The sequence below is a fragment of the Lampris incognitus genome, chromosome 2 (assembly GCF_029633865.1).
Source record: "Lampris incognitus isolate fLamInc1 chromosome 2, fLamInc1.hap2, whole genome shotgun sequence".
In the NCBI taxonomy this organism is placed as follows: domain Eukaryota; kingdom Metazoa; phylum Chordata; class Actinopteri; order Lampriformes; family Lampridae; genus Lampris; species Lampris incognitus.
Window position 1 is genome coordinate 25,879,617 of NC_079212.1, and position 15,669 is coordinate 25,895,285.

The window sequence follows — 15,669 nt, forward strand, 5'->3', positions numbered from 1 at the left end:
AAAACCTGTGTTTTTCCTGCCATTATAAGACTTGCACAGCGCCCAAGTCGATTGAAGGGGAAATATGTGGGGAAAAAAAGTTGTTAATATGCAGCGCTCAAGCTAAAAAAATCTATCTAATAAAAACATTTTGCCTGTCAGTCTGTGGATGCGCAGCCTGCTAGGCAGACCCTCAAACGAAAGCAGCCAAGTCTAACATGAAATGAGAGATCAGGCTATTATATCACTTGGGCGCAGAGATCGGCCACTACTTGTCCTTCACACAACTTGGGGACGGGGCCTACAAAAAGGCCCAACAGTGTATGTTTCTCCTGAGGAGGTTGAAAGGTTTTAATGTCAGACAGGACATTCTAACAGCAGTGTACCAGTCACTCATCAAATCAGATCAGTCTTCACATTCAACATTGCATCCTGGTACAACGTCCTTACAGAGAAAAGCAAGAAAAAAACTCAAGAATCATCAAGAATGCATCAAAATCACTGGCATCACTCAAACCCAACTCTCAGACTGTCATGCAGTAAAAAGAAAGGCAGACTCCATCGCGAAGAACCCTTCATACCCCCTTCACCAATCTTTTCAGCTACTCCCATCAGGCAGATGCTTCAGATCACCTCTGGCTAAAAAGAAAACTTAACAATACTCTTTAATTCCCACTACAATATCCATTTTAAACAATGCCAAATAGACTGTTACTGCCTTTTAATGCAGCTTTGCACACATGCTTTTATTTATTTATGGAATTGTTTATGCTTTAATGCAATTTTATGTGAGTTTTTCATGGATATATATTTTTATGTTGTTTGTGAGCCCTCAACCCAGTGGTTCTCAGACTTCTGCGGTCATGCCCCCCTTTGGAGGAAGAAAAATGTTCATGCCCCCCGCCCCAACAAAATGGTGACAAAACGGGCCAGGTTTAACTTTATTTAAATAACATCAAGATCATGAACATTCCTTTCACTTTTCTTTCAGTAATTTCTGTTGTGAAAATAACAAACCCAAGTTCCACTTGAACTTTATCAAACCTCTTTTTGTGACATTTGTCACTAGATTGCTCCATCAGTCTGTGCTTTTTCAAAAACAGAAAAACTAAATAAAATTTAAATATCACTTTGCTAGAGCAATAACAATAAAGTTCAATCTGTGCAACAACAAAAAAAGAACAAATGCAGATATTTGGGAAAAACAATGAGCAAGTTAATTTGTGAGATCTCAAGTCTTATCACTGCATTAGTGGCTGCAATGAGTCTGTTTTGCACTGCACATCTTTTCAAAACGGGGTTGCGGGCTTGATACTGCCACTCAAGTCATGCTCAATGTTGAGCTTAGATCTGTACTTTGTTTTAAGTGAGGCAACAGCAGAAAAGCCCATCTCACAGAGATAGGATGTGGCGAAAGGGAAGCAGAATGCCTACAGCCCTCTGTCCTGTGAGTGGATACACCCTCTCCACACCAAGCCAGAATTCACTGTGTCTGAGCTGTAATGCTCAGCCTCAGGGTGGAGTCAGATGTCATCTCGATGAACTGGTCCTCTTCAGCAGAGCTGAAATCACCCAGTCATACTGAGCACCGTTGTTTGAGAAGTATTTTTAAAATAATCCTCTCAGGGAAGAGATGTGTTCCTTAAGACATGAAATCTCTGTGGGGGCTCCAGAATCACTGGTTTCAACAAATTCACTCAGATTCAGAAATATTCGGAAATCAGTATTTCCTTGATCAAATCGCCTGCCCCACATCTCAAGCTTTCGAGTGAATGCGCTGATCTTGTATGCCAGGTGAGTAAGGTGCTTGTCTCTGCCTCGAAGCTGAAGATTTAATTCATTCAGCTTACGATGTGGGAAGATGGCAGCGCGAATTCGCGTTTGCAGCAGCCTCACCCAGTGCCGGTGTCGGAATATGGCAGCGCGAATTCACATTTGCAGCGGCCTCACCCAGTACCGTCCATACAGTGTCTTTGTCCACGTCTGCGTCTAAGTTTTGTCTTCGTTTGATGGCTGGGAGAGCTGGGCAGGCTAAGCTAACTGCTAGCCCATGCAGACTGGCAGTTTCGATAACACCGAGGGCCGTCTGGCGGCGGCCTCACCTGGCGTTGACTGTGGTGTTTTTGATGTCATCGTGAGGAGTGCGGGGAGGTGTGTCGAGGGTGTCTGGCTGGGAGAGCTTGGTCTGCTTCGTCCGGTGGGCCCGGGGACTACAGCCCCTGCCTGGAGCTGTGCCTGAGGAGGAAACACCAAGGGCGGTCTGACAGGGCGCAGAAGCGGGGCGGGCTAAGCTAACTGCTAACCCATGCAGACCGGCAGTTCTGACAGTCACCCTGGCTGGTGTTCGTTCCCTTGGACAGTGATTTAAGTACATGTGTTAGTTTGGATATGTGTGTTCTTGTAGTTTTTGGATGTGTTTTTGTCTTTGTGTTGTACTGCTGTGAGCTGGGGGAAACGGCATTTCGTTTCATTTCATGTACACAAGTACATGAAGTGAAATGACAAAGTGTTCCTGATTTCGAATATATCGCTGATAGGCCAGTTTCATCAGAAATTGTTCATCACTAAACTTGCTTGCAACTTCATGCATACGCTCCTCCTCCAGAAACACCCACATTTCCTCTCTGAGTACAAAGACTCACAACACTTTACCTCGCGAGTGCCACCTAGCCTCACTGTGAAACAACACAGCTGAATGTTCAGCTCCCATCTCCTCACCAAGTGCAGAGAACAGCCGCGCTCTCAGGGGTCTTGTTTTGATGAAATTGACCACGCTAACAACATCGGTCAAAACCTCATTTAGGGCAGGGCTAATCGATCTTGATGCTAGCGTTTCTCTCTGTATGACACAGTGTATCCATTGCGCATTTGGCAAGACCCTTTTGATTAGTGCCTGCAATCCCTTTGTTTTCCCTGCCATGGTCTGTGCACCATCCGTGCAAATGCCCGCACAGTTCTCCCATTTCAGCCCATGTTCTGTCAGGTAACAGTTAAGGGGCCTAAAGAGCTCATGCTGTCGCTGTACTTGGGACTTACTTGCAAACCAGCAAATCCTCACACAGTGACTCAGACGTGACAAAGCGAACATAGCATACACAAACATACCTTTTGGAATTATGGCCAAAAAGTTCAGTCTTGGTCTCATCAGACCATAGCACATTTTTCCACATGTCAAACAAGGTGGAATCAGTTCATCTGGATACAATGTTTATTGACAGATAAACTCACCAGCCACTTTATTAGGCACACCTGTCCAACTGCTCGTTAACGCAAACTTCTAATCAGCCAATCACATGGCAGCAACTCAATGCATTTAGGCATGTAGACATTGTCAAGGTGATCTGCTGCAGTTCAAACCGAGCATCAGAATGGGGAAGAAAGGTGATTTAAGTGACTTTGAACGTGGCATGGTTGTTGGTGCCAGACGGGCTGGTCTGAGTGTTTCAGAAACTGCTGATCTACTGGGATTTTCACGCACAACAATCTCTAGGGTTTACAGAGAATGGTCCGAAAAAGAGAAAATATCCAGTGAGCGGCAGTTCTGTGGGCGAAAATGCCTTGTTGATGCCAGAGGTCAGAGGAGAATGGCCAGACTGGTTCGAGCTGACAGAAAGGCAACAGTAACTCAAATAACCACTCATTACAACCGAGGTATGCAGAAGAGCATCTCTGAACGCACAACATGTCGAACCTTGAGGCAGATGGGCTACAGCAGCAGAAGACCACACCGGGTGCCACTCCTGTCAGCTAAGAACAGGAAACTGAGGCTACAATTCTCACAGGCTCACCAAAATTGGACAATAGAAGATTGGAAAAACGTTGCCTGGTCTGATGAGTCTCGATTTCTGCTGCGACATTTGGATGGTAGGGTCAGAATTTGGCGTCAACAACATGAAAGCATGGATCCATCCTGCCTTGTATCAACGGTTCAGGCTGGTGGTGGTGGTGTAATGGTGTGGGAGATATTTTCTTGGCACACTTTGGGCCCCTTAGTACCAATTGAGCATCGTGTCAATGCCACAGCCTACCTGAGTATTGTTGCTGACCATGTCCATCCCTTTATGACCACAGTGTTCCCATCTTCTGATGGCTACTTCCAGCAGGATAACGCGTCATGTCATAAAGCTCGAATCATCTCAGACTGGTTTCTTGAACATGACAATGAGTTCACTGTACTCAAATGGCCTCCACAGTCACCAGATCTCAATCCAATAGAGCACCTTTGGGATGTGGTGGACCGGGAGATTCGCATCATGGATGTGCAGCCGACAAATCTGCAGCAACTGCGTGATGCTATCATGTCAATATGGACCAAACTCTCTGAGGAATGCTTCCAGTACCTTGTTGAATCTATGCCACGAAGGATTAAGGCAGTTCTGAAGGCAAAAGTGGGTCCAACCCGGTACTAGCAAGGTGTACCTAATAAAGTGGCCAGTGAGTGTACGTTTCATCACTCAGCTAAATTACCTCTTGTGACTGAAGAGATCACTTAGTTGAGTGATGAAACATATCTGTCAATAAACATTGTATCCAGATGAACTGATTCAACCTTCTTTGATTTTCTTACTTGGATTATTGGGCATGTATCAAAACACTTTTCACATGGTTTTGGACGACTGGATGTATTTTTTTTGCAAAATTTAGCTGGTTTTGGATGTTGTTTTTTTTGTTTTGTTTTTTTTCCTCATGTGAAAAAGTCTTCCGTCTTGCCACCCTACCTCATAGCCCATACATACTACATGTGTGAAGAATATAGGAGATTGTTGTCACATGTAGGGAGCAACCGGTACTTGCCAACAATTCCTGCAGCTCCTTTTAATATTGCCACACGTCTCTTGGCAGCCTCCCTGACAAGTTTTCTCCTTGTCTTCTCATCAATTTTGGTGTACATCCTGTTCTTGATACTGTTACTGTTGAGCCACATTTTCTCCACTTGATGATGATTGTCTTCCCTGTGTTCCATGGTATATCTAATGCCTTGGAAATTATTTTGCATGCCTCTCCTGATTGATACCTTTCAGCAATGAGATACTGTTCGTGCTTTGTAAGCTCTTTGAGGACCATGGCTTTTGCAGTTGGATGCAACGAAGATAATGTCAGGAAAATCCTACAGGAACAGTTTAACTTTATTTGGGGTTAATCAGAGTCAGTTTCATTGATGGCAGGTGTATACTAACTACTATTTAGGTTAATTCTGAACACAGCCTCGTCCCCAATTATAAAAGGATGTGCACGCTTACGAAACCAGGTTATTGTAAGTTTTGTATTTTGCTCTTTTTTTCCCCCCTGAAATGTTTCTGATTGTTTCACTTGAATTTTAGTTCTGACATGATTTATCTTCGTTTCATTTTTTTTTTTACATCACAAAACCTGCCATTTAAAACTTTAAAACTTATCTCATTCCATGTTGTTAAGCATACAGATGTTGATAAAACTGATTTCACCATTGCCATCCTGTAGACCACTGACATACAGTGCATCCGGAAAGTATTCACACCCCTTCACTTTCTCCACATTTTGTTATGTTACAGCCTTATTCCAAAATGGATTAAATTCCTTTTTTTTCCTCATCAGTCTACACACAATACCCCATAATGACAAAGTGAAAAAGGTTTTGTAGAAATTTTCGCAAATTTATTAAAAATAAAAAATTGAAATATTGCATGTATATAAGTATTCACACCCTTTGCTATGACGCGCAAAATTGAGCTCAGGTTCATCCTGTTTCCACTGAACATCCTTGAGATGTTTCTACATCTTGATTGGAGTCCACCTGTAGTAAATTCAATTGATCGGACATGATTTGGAAAGGCACACACCTGTCTTTATAAGGTCCCACTGTTGACAGTGCATGTCAGAGCAGAAACCAAGCCATGAAGTCAAAGGAATTGTTTGTGGACCTCCGAGACAGGATTGTATCGAGGCACAGATCTGGGGAAGGGTACAAAAAAATGTCTACAGCTTTGAAGGTCCTGAAGAGCACAGTGGTCTCCATCATTCGTAAATGGAAGAAGTTTGGATCCACCAGGACTCTTCCTAGAGCTGGCCGCCCAGCCAAACTGAGCAATCGGGGGAGAAAGGCCTTGGTCAGGGAGGTGACCAAGAACCCGATGGTCACTCTGAAAGAGCTCCAGCATTCCTCTGTGGAGATGGGCGAACCTTCCAGAAGGACAACCATCTCTGCAGCACTCCACCAATCAGGCCTTTATGGTAGAGTGGCCAGACGGAAGCCTCTGCTCAGTAAAAGCCACATGACAGCCCGCTTGGAGTTTGCCAGAAAGCACCTAAAGGACTCCCAGACCATGAGAAACAAGATTCTCTGGTCTGATGAAACCAAGATTGAACTCTTTGGCCTGAATGCCAAACGTCACGTCTGGAGGAAACCAGGCACCTCTCATCACCTTGCTAATACCATCCCTACAGTGAAGCATGGTGGTGGCAGCATCATGCTGTAGGGATGTTTTTCAGCGGCAGAACTGGGAGACTAGTCAGGATCAAGGGAAAGATGAATGGAGCAAAATACAGAGATCCTTGATGAAAACCTACTCCAGAGAACTCAGGACCTCAGACTGGGGCGAAGGTTTACCTTTCAACACGACAACGACCCTAAGTACACAGCCAAGACAACAAAGGAGTGGCTTCTGGACAAGTCTGTGAATGTCCTTGAGTGGCCCAGCCAGAGCCCAGACTTGAACCCCATTGAACATCTCTGGAAAGACCTGAAAATAGCTGTGCAGCGACGCTCCCCATCTAACCTTACAGAGCTCGAGAGGATCTGCAGAGAAGAATGGGAGAAATACCCCAAATATAGTAGGTGTGCCAAGCTTGTAACTTCATACCCAAGAAGACTTGAGGCTGTTATCGCTGCCAAGGGTGCCTCAACCAAGTACTGAGTAAAGGGTGTGAATACTTATGTACATGCAATATTTCAGTTTTTTATTTTTAATAAATTTGCCAAAAATTCTACAAAAGCTTTTTCACTTTGTCATTATGGGGTATTGTATGTAGATTGATGAGAAAAAAAGGAATTTAATCCATTTTGGAATAAGGCTGTAACATAACAAAATGTGGGGAAAGTGAAGGGGTGTGAATACTTTCCGGATGCACTGTACCTACAAGGATTAATTGTAGTGGCTGAAATCCATTCCCTTGGTCAGGAAGCCCTAACTCAACAGTTCTCTCTCCTCTAAACAGGGAATGGATCCTGTTAATGAGAGAAGGGTCTTTGACATTGTGGTCCGCACAGCATGCAAAGACACAACCTCCCAGTACTTCTTTATAACACCCAAAGTGAGTGTTTACACTTCTTTATGAGTTCCCAACACCTTGTAGTAACTTGATCTGGGTCAGTGAAGCCCCTGTGTGTGTGTGTGTGTGTGTGTGTGTGTGTGCCTTTCTGTTCAGCTGCCTATGCCTATCCATCTGTAAAAGCCAGTATTGTATGTTCATGTGCAAGTGTGTTAATCAATTCCATTTTATTTGCCTGACATCTGTATACTTCCTTCTTCTCAGCTCCTGCAAAAGTTAAACTATGCTGATGAAATGACCATCCTTAGTGTCCATAATGGTCTCTACATGTTTTTGCCTGTCGACTGGAATGAGGAGACTTTCATCAGACGGTTCAAAGAAAAGGCAATGCATGTATCTACTCACTTGGTTTAACGTTCATGGGGTCAGCTTTCTTTCAGCTAATTTATGTTTCAACAGTTCCTGGAAAAATAGTGCATACTCGCATAGAGCATATTTGCTCGTTAGTTCCTCAATTGCACTGTTTTGTTGTAAATGCTGCGGTTATTAAATTAACAGTTTATAAATGTAGATTTTGTTTGAAGGTTGCATTTTTGTTTATATTGCCAAATATGTTTTGTTGTTTTATCAGAATGGTTTTGTGAAGAAAACCTAAAACGACTTTGTAGTCTTTGTATTGTATGACTTGATTTTTTTTTTGGAATGCAGTTTCAATAAAGACAGCAGTCAGTAAAAACTTAATGGCCCAATTCTTTAGATATATTCAAGAAAATAGACATCAGTTGAAGTCTACTTTTTTTTACCCTTTGTTTATGAAGACAAAGATTGTGTAAACTAAAAACTTGAGACTGTAAAGGAGCCCCCTTTGCACAAGTGCTACAGCATCACTTTCATTGATGTATGGGCCCTACAAAAATGTTTATGCTGCAAATGTTATTCTGAAATGGGGCTTATGCTTTCCTTGCACATGGAAACATCCTTCTCCCATTTGTATAGTGTCGAAAGTAACAAGCAGTACACATAAACAGTTAAAGATTTGCTTTTATTACTTGAAGTCTTAGTTGTTCGTAGCCATAGGGGACAGTGGGGTAACTGGAGGCTTTAGGGTGAGTAGAAACCGCCATCATGCTTCCTGGAGTAGCCCCTGTTAGTAGAGGCATTGTGATGGGACTCTGGAGGGATAAAGTAAGATAAATTATTACAATCAGTTTAAATTGGTATTGGGAATGGTCATGTTCTCTCAGGCTTGGGTTTAGTAAGTGATTTAATGTCACAGTCTAATTCCACTAGGCTTAGACTGGAGCTTAGTTACGTATTTTCTATGGGATGGGGAACTGGTAAATACTGTGGGAGCCGTGGGGCTGAGAGGTTTAAGCAATTTGTCCGCTGTGGGGACACTGTAAGTGAACATTACCTATGCTTCCCTTAATATTGTGAATGGAGCACCTCTGGGGGTTGACCCACACTCTGATGTCTTTCTCCAGATCACTTTGTGGGACATCCTGCTTCTCACAGTTTTTCAGTTTCCTCCTGTAAAGTAAATGACATAATTTAGATGCTAATATTTATTGAATTACCTACATTGTCATAATTATTCCCATCCTTACTGTAATCACACTTTTAAATTTTTCAAAGCTATGTTGTATTTTTCAAAACACTTAACTGTTGCTGTGACCATGTGGGTTACTGACACCGGTTATTATTATTATTATTATTATAGCTACAAATGCCACTGCTGTCTATGGGGAATTGTAGGTCGAGGAGGTTTCATAAGACCCTTGTGAGGAACAAAACCCACCCATGGTCCTCATAGACAGTCTCCCTCTGGTATAAACTCTGGGGCTTGGTCCTGAGGAACTCTTTGTGGTGGTCATAGACGGATTTCAAATTAAAGTCGAGGCTGTCCTGCGGGGCCTCGGGTGAATGACATAATTTTACATCAGATTTAAAAGGCTAACATTTCATTTTCAACGTGGGCTATTCTCCCTTGATATGAAAGGTGGATTAGATTAAACGGCCCCATCCAGCGCGGTTTACCTGCTGGTCGTAGTGCAACACGTTCCGACGGGCGCTGGTCAAGGTTGCGGCGTCATGAAGGCGACTCCACGGTTCCTCATTTTGGGCAAGGTGAGTTGGTATGTCAAATCGTCCTCTCTGTTCAGTTTGGGGGGGGGGGGATAATTGTGCTCCCCATCCAAACGGAAAATGTTAACATAAAAAATATTTTTTTTAAAACAAACAAACTAACATCCAATACCCCGTAAACAAAATTGACGTTGGAGGAAAAGTAAATGACGCCAACTTGGCCTCTATAGTTATCAGAGGCTTGTGTTTACAAACTGGCTATGTTTCTGTTGTAAGACTCGTCGTTTTGTCTTTATTAAAGACTAACGACTCACAGAGCAGGAAGCTGTTATAACAAAAACGGGCTGCTCAACGTTGTGTTTTGTGAGGAAATTTTTCATTTGTCAAATCCTAAACCGATCGTGTCTCATGGATAACCACGTTTCTACATTCAATATCAAACAAGGCCCACCTGTTGCTGCTTGACCCCAGTAAAAGTATTGTCGTTCTCAAATTTTGGAAAGGGAAAAGGATCCCGTTGAGACATCTTTTATATATGTATATTATGACGAAGTGTAAGGCTAAGCTAAAAACAAACCATTTATTTAACACGTAGTCTCTCCAACACGGAAGTTGGGTCCCGGACGGTTTACGAGTTGGTTGCTAGGCAACCGCAGTTTCACTGATTACTTGAATTATTTATACAGCACATTTCGTTCACACAAAATACAATGCAATGCGCTTTACATCTGGTAAGAAAATAAAAATGTAAACACCTTTTCCCGAGGTCTCTCCCGTTTCCTTTTCTATTTTTTACTGTTTTTTAATTTAATTTTAATCTGTTATCTGAATGAATTAAGGCTGTAAAACCGAATTATAAATAATATGAGATTGTTCGAAGAAATAAAAGAAACAACTCGTAATTGATCATCCGCAGATTAGCAATTAGTGAATAAAAGTAGAGGTAGTGCTAAACCCGTTTGTGGGGTAATCACGTTTCAAAAGACGTAATGTGAGCAAAAGTTTAAAAGCTGCTACTGAAGTGGCTCGGAGCTCCAATGGGAGACTATCGCAAAGTTTAGCCCCGTTTGCTCATAACGCTGGTCGATCCTTACAGATTTTATATTTGTACAGAATGTCCTGGATTAGTATTACTTAGTTACAAGCACCGTAAATATGCACTGATATCTGTGGCGGTCGGCCTGCTAGAACCGTAGCGTCAGAGTACCGTCCGGCCTAGTTTACCGGTGCACTATAAAGTTAAAGTGTCGTGAAATGGGTTTAACGTTACAGCCAGCAGCCCCATATGCACTTTCAAGCGTTCCGATATCAAAATCTTAAGTGATATATATTTAAAAAAAACACGTATTTTCTGCGCATCCCTCAAATAACCTGTTCACGAATTGGCCTGTGCGATATCCACGTTACTGTCGGTAGGCGGCTGGCCTGCAGCCATGGAGATTTGGCGACATATATCATTGGATGTCATTCATGTCATAGGATATGAACAACGAGTTTGGCCAATCGGTCTACCTGTATAGCCACCGTTCACAGGGAAGCCGCGCCTACAGCTGCGGAGCAGGTGGTGTGAGACTCCGGCACACGGGAGCGTTGCTGTAGTGGGGAACAGTCACAGCAGACAGCCATGCCATGCGTAAGACCGGGGTGGTCCGCCTGTCTTCTGTGGTTATTGTTTGCTCTAACTCGGGCGGATTTACCCATGTGTAAAGAGGTGAGGATGATGAGGATGATTGACGTTGTATTGAACCACTGTGGCGAGTTTTGGTGGGGGTTTTTTAAGTCAGTGTGTTGACAACACATAAAAGCGGAGGACATCTTTCTGATGCATTGCCAGACGAGATAGATGTATGGCCAGGATTTACATAGTTGTTGCTCTCAGTGAGCATCTGTCGATGCTGATTTCATACATTCATACTGGGAGCAAGGAGGGCGCCGAAATAATGATTATATGCTTCTGCATATCTAAATGGTTTGCATTTTTACAGTTGGAATCACAAAGAGTTTACCCAAATGTGAATTTATTTATTTTTTGATGATACCCTCATTCCAGTTAAGTTGTGCTCTTTTTATGCAAACACAATGTTAAAAAAAATTGCCTCATATATAGATATTTTCTAATGGGTTCTCCTCCAAAATGAAACTGGTAGCCAACCCTGCTTACAGCATTTGTCTCATCAAAACTTGTTGTATACTCTGGTCTCACTCACATACAGTATGAGTGATACCTATTGAAAATGACCATATGTCAGTCTGCATCATTTAGCTGTGCCTATTTATTTTTTTGTGTGTGTGTTACCATAACCGTGTGCTTCTTATCAAGCCATCTCCAAAAGAAACACCAGCTGTCAAGTCTATTCTCCTGCCCTACATCTACTTATCCACTTTATTGTCCAAATATTTCCACAACAACTGTACTATTTGATAATATCTACGGTTTCCTCTTATCGGTATACCGTGGAAGTTTCCTGGAAGTGCATTTTGACATCTGGACTTTGCCTTATCTGTTCATGTGATGTGGAAACTTGATTGTTAGGGTCAAGTTACCACAAGACCTTTAGCAGGCCCTCTTCAAGGTGAACGAGCTTAGAGCATGACTTAGTACAGCATCAGGGTAATAGCTTTTGTCAAGATGGATTTTTCTTCAACTACCAGCCAGCTGACTGTGAGACAACTGGTCACTGTTACCTTGGTTTCATCATGTTTGTATAGGAGGGAATAGGTCAGCACCCATACTCAGTTTGATGCATTATTGCAACAAATCCTCCCACCCAGACCCTTGCTCGTCTGATACCCTAACTACAGCTAATGTAGCAGCACTAATCAATAACACAAGCTTATCTGGAGGTGTGTTTTTGTTAACTCTCAGTCCCATGTGGCTTTGTGGAGTTAACCTTGCCGACTACATCCCACCTTTGTTGACCACAAAGACCAAACGTTAAGAATATCCTTTGTGTCTGCACATTATTCTTCGGTAATTTAAGAAGGCATTAGGATGAACGGGATTTAACATTATTTGAATACATTGCAAGGGAAATCCTTATGGGTTGGACTGTGCTGGTCAATCACTTAACAGACAGTCCGCATGGGTCATATCTCAACTCCTGTTGTCTTTGTGCAAATTAGAATTCCCTGTAAAAATACTAACATTGAATGTTTACAAAGGGATCTAGGTAATCAGCATTTTTTCCCCCCTTGGCTAAGTAAAGAAACCCGAGGGGAAGCCGTTGTGGTACAAACTTGTCACATATCCTTGATGAGAAAGATTAAGACAACAGGTGAGACAGCCTCCTGGGTAAACATTGGCCTCAGCTACTATTTGAAAAGGAGGTTGGTCTTGTTTAGAAAGAAATATAGCAGGTTTAAAATAATCTATCAGCATATGTTGTAAAAGCCCAACTCATAAATAGCACTTTGTTGCATGGATGCTGGCTTGTACCCTCCATGTACTTCCAAAAATGTATTTTCTACCATTCCAGGTGGGCTTATAAGAAAACTTTTGTGATCCAACTTTGCCAAGTTAATTTTTGTGGCATGCAGCCGTGTGACATGTCCACCTGTTTTCTGCCTTGCAGTCAGATTACCACTTTGAGTACACAGATTGTGACATTCTTGGGTCACGATGGAGAGTTGCTGTTCCCAACAAACCCAACACATGCACAGGCCTCCCAGACCCTGTCAAGGGCACTCAGTGCAGTAAGTACCTGACCCTTTCAATTTCTATAACGCCTCTACTTCCATACCTTTCACAGCATAATCTGTTTTACATACCAGAGACCGGCTAGGCGGTGCATTGCAACTGGAGCTGGTTTAAAAGGGGACCACCTAGCCATCATGCCTTGCCCCTGTGCACATTTGTATAGGTTTGTAAAAAATTAACAATAAATATCAATGCAAACTAGAGGTCTAAATATAAACAATAAATATCAATTCAAATGTGGTATAGATTTGTAAAATCCATTACTAAGCACTTCCGTTCAGCTACACAAACAGTTGCATACCTTTGTGAACTCTACATTTGTATAGATTTGTAAAAATGAACAATAAATATCAATGCAAACTTTGTATAGATTTGTAAAAATGAACTTTGAAACTTGTATGAAAAAATCTACAAAATAATTGAGCTATTAATAATAAGGACGTGAAATAATGAGTGTGTGCAGCTGATAGGGAAGGTGTTTCATCGATGGTTGTCTGATGCAGGACAGCATTCTATAAAAAAGTCGAAATTTAGGGAATAAGATCAAATTAAAGATCATATTTATATGTTAACTTGTCCAACACAGCCACACTATATGAAAAACACATTTACAGATTACTTTAATTTAACACTGCCACGAGCATAAAATTGCAAAATCAGTGGCTTACCTTCACTTGAAGATGAAGTCCATTCGCCTGTCTTTCTCCACGAATCTCTTCGTGACGTGATGTGACAGGACCTTGATGGCTCTGATTGGCTCACACTCCCACTATAAGCCTTTCCTCATCCATTGATTTCACTGTAAGCTACGCAATATGTATGCGCAAACTCCAAAATACACAACATTAAAGGCAATCCTGAAAAAAGCAGGATTTCCGATTGAAAAAGTAGGCGAGCTTGTGTGCTATATGGCATTTTGATCTTAGTAGTTTAAGGACTTAAAAAGGACAAGGACAAAAAATATCATTAAAATTACATTATAACACAGCATACTCATAACTAGAGTGAGATTTTGTTATGTTGTTGTGAATTTGCTGTATGGTTATTTTGATTAAATTATCACAGGGTGGGCGAAAAGGGTGGACAAAAAGACAGGAGGCAGAACTGGAGGTGGCAGAGTTGAAGATAATGAGATTTTCATTGGCAGTGACGAAGAAGAACATGATTAGGAATGAGTATATAGAGGGACAGCTCAGGTTGGACAGTTGGAGACAAAGCAGGAGAGGCAAGATTGATATGGTTTGGACATGTGCGGAGGAGATATACTGGGTATATTGGGAGAAGGATGCTGAATATGGAGCTGCCAGGGGAGAGGAAAAGATGAAGGCCAAAGAGGAGGTTTATAGTAGATGTGGTGAGGGAGGACATGCAGGTGGCTGGTGTGACAGAGGAAGATGCAGAGGACAGGAAGAGATGGATATGGATGATCCTCTGTGGCAACCCCTAATGGGAGCAGCCAAAAGTAGTAGTGGTAATAGTAGTAGTAGTAGTAGTAGTAGTAGTAGTAGTGGTATCACTACCTACCCTGCCTACCCCGACCACACATCATTGGTCTGTAATCATGCAGTTTTGGGTCACTATAAGTTCTCTGCACCTCTCCATGGCTTTGTAATGAGACCACTCCTGTATCGATTAACAATTGATTGATAGATTGTTCTGTATAGCCTTCTCCTGTAGTGAGGGGGAGTTCCTTGACATGAGGTCCCAGGAGTGTCAGAAGTGTGCTGCAGGGACCTACTCTCTGGGGACAGGTGTGGCTTTTGATGAGTGGGAAAGCTTGCCATCTGGATTTGTCACCCATGGGATGAACATGAATATTGGGGATTCCCACACAAACTGCTCAAAGTCAGTATGCATGACACGCTTTTAAATAGCCTTGTTTGATAAATGTCTAGAGAATTACTAAAAAAACACTGTAGCCTAAATTCTAATCATAATGTTAGTTTTTTGAGATGCACATTAAATTGCTGCTGTCATGTTTCCCCAGCTCAACCTGGATACCAAAGGGTGACTACTTAGCCTCAAATACTGATGAGTGCACTGCAACATTGTCTTATGCTGTGAGCTTGAAGAAATCTGGAACTGTGTCCTTTGATTATTTCTACCCCGACAGCAGCATCTATTTTGAGTTCTACGTACGTTTTTTTTTTCTTTTGAAAACATTGACTGTGTTCCTGGCAAAAAAAGGGTCATTGATGTGACTGAATAACAGGTGATCTCCTCTGGGTCTCCTTGCCTGTCAGGTTCAGAATGACCAGTGCCAGTCTACGGACTCTGAGAGGCGGTGGATGAAGATCTCAGATAATGACTGGAGTCACTATAATGTACGTACGTCTGACTGTAACTTTGGAAACATCCATTTTAATATGCTTGTTGGCATGATAGCTTACTGTTTAGCACTGTTACATCACAACGAGTGGGTTCTGGCTTCAATACTGTGTGTGTATGAAGAGGCTGTACTTACAGTTTCCCTGTGTTCTTGTGGGTTCCCTCCTACAGTAATCACAATTCTCTTTCTGTCTCTTTTCCTCAAGCTTTATGTTTTTTTCTCTGTGCAGATAAATCTGAACAAAGGCAACAATGTGCTGTATTGGAGAACCACTGCATATGCTGTAGAGGGCAATTCTGCCAAATCTGTACTATTAAGAAACATTGCCATC

General features: G+C 42.2%; 3 protein-coding genes across 4 annotated transcripts in view; 2 read left to right on the forward strand and 1 right to left on the reverse strand.

Moving 5' to 3' along the window:
• The window catches only part of smc5 (structural maintenance of chromosomes 5), a 38,715-nt gene extending 30,770 nt beyond the window's left edge, over positions 1-7,945 (forward strand). The window contains exons 23-24 of the mRNA XM_056299009.1: positions 7,174-7,269; positions 7,492-7,945. Coding sequence (XP_056154984.1) covers positions 7,174-7,269; positions 7,492-7,641 — 246 coding nt within the window. The 3' untranslated portion in view covers positions 7,642-7,945. The remainder of the gene's footprint in view (positions 1-7,173; positions 7,270-7,491) is intronic.
• A 312-nt stretch (positions 7,946-8,257) lies between these two features.
• On the reverse strand, positions 8,258-9,922 carry cfap276 (cilia and flagella associated protein 276). 2 transcript variants are annotated; one of them, XM_056273762.1, is made up of 5 exons: positions 9,764-9,922; positions 9,265-9,381; positions 9,026-9,132; positions 8,642-8,757; positions 8,258-8,399 (listed from the first exon to the last, which is right to left on the reverse strand). In XM_056273762.1, the coding sequence occupies exons 1-5, from the start codon at positions 9,836-9,838 to the stop codon at positions 8,329-8,331; spliced, it is 486 nt and encodes a 161-aa protein (XP_056129737.1). In that variant the 5' UTR covers positions 9,839-9,922; the 3' UTR covers positions 8,258-8,328. The 2 variants fall into 2 exon arrangements, with proteins under 2 accessions (XP_056129737.1, XP_056129736.1); XM_056273761.1 differs by having other exon boundaries at positions 9,026-9,141.
• A 1,011-nt stretch (positions 9,923-10,933) lies between these two features.
• Positions 10,934-15,669, forward strand: part of elapor1 (endosome-lysosome associated apoptosis and autophagy regulator 1) — a 24,886-nt gene continuing 20,150 nt past the window's right edge. The window contains exons 1-6 of the mRNA XM_056273986.1: positions 10,934-11,023; positions 12,885-13,005; positions 14,674-14,854; positions 14,997-15,144; positions 15,253-15,333; positions 15,568-15,669. The exon at positions 15,568-15,669 is cut by the window's right edge and continues 4 nt beyond it. Coding sequence (XP_056129961.1) covers positions 10,937-11,023; positions 12,885-13,005; positions 14,674-14,854; positions 14,997-15,144; positions 15,253-15,333; positions 15,568-15,669 — 720 coding nt within the window. The 5' untranslated portion in view covers positions 10,934-10,936. The remainder of the gene's footprint in view (positions 11,024-12,884; positions 13,006-14,673; positions 14,855-14,996; positions 15,145-15,252; positions 15,334-15,567) is intronic.

Coding starts and splice junctions, on each gene's coding strand:
- cfap276 (XM_056273761.1), bottom strand. CDS start 9,838: ATGTCTCAACGGGATCCTTTTCCCTTTCCAAAATTTGAGAACGACAAT. Junction 9,142..9,264: donor TGTTGCACTACGACCAGCAG/GTAAACCGCGCT, acceptor CATTCACCCGAG/GCCCCGCAGGACAGCCTCGA. Junction 8,758..9,025: donor ACTGTCTATGAGGACCATGG/GTGGGTTTTGTT, acceptor TTTACTTTACAG/GAGGAAACTGAAAAACTGTG.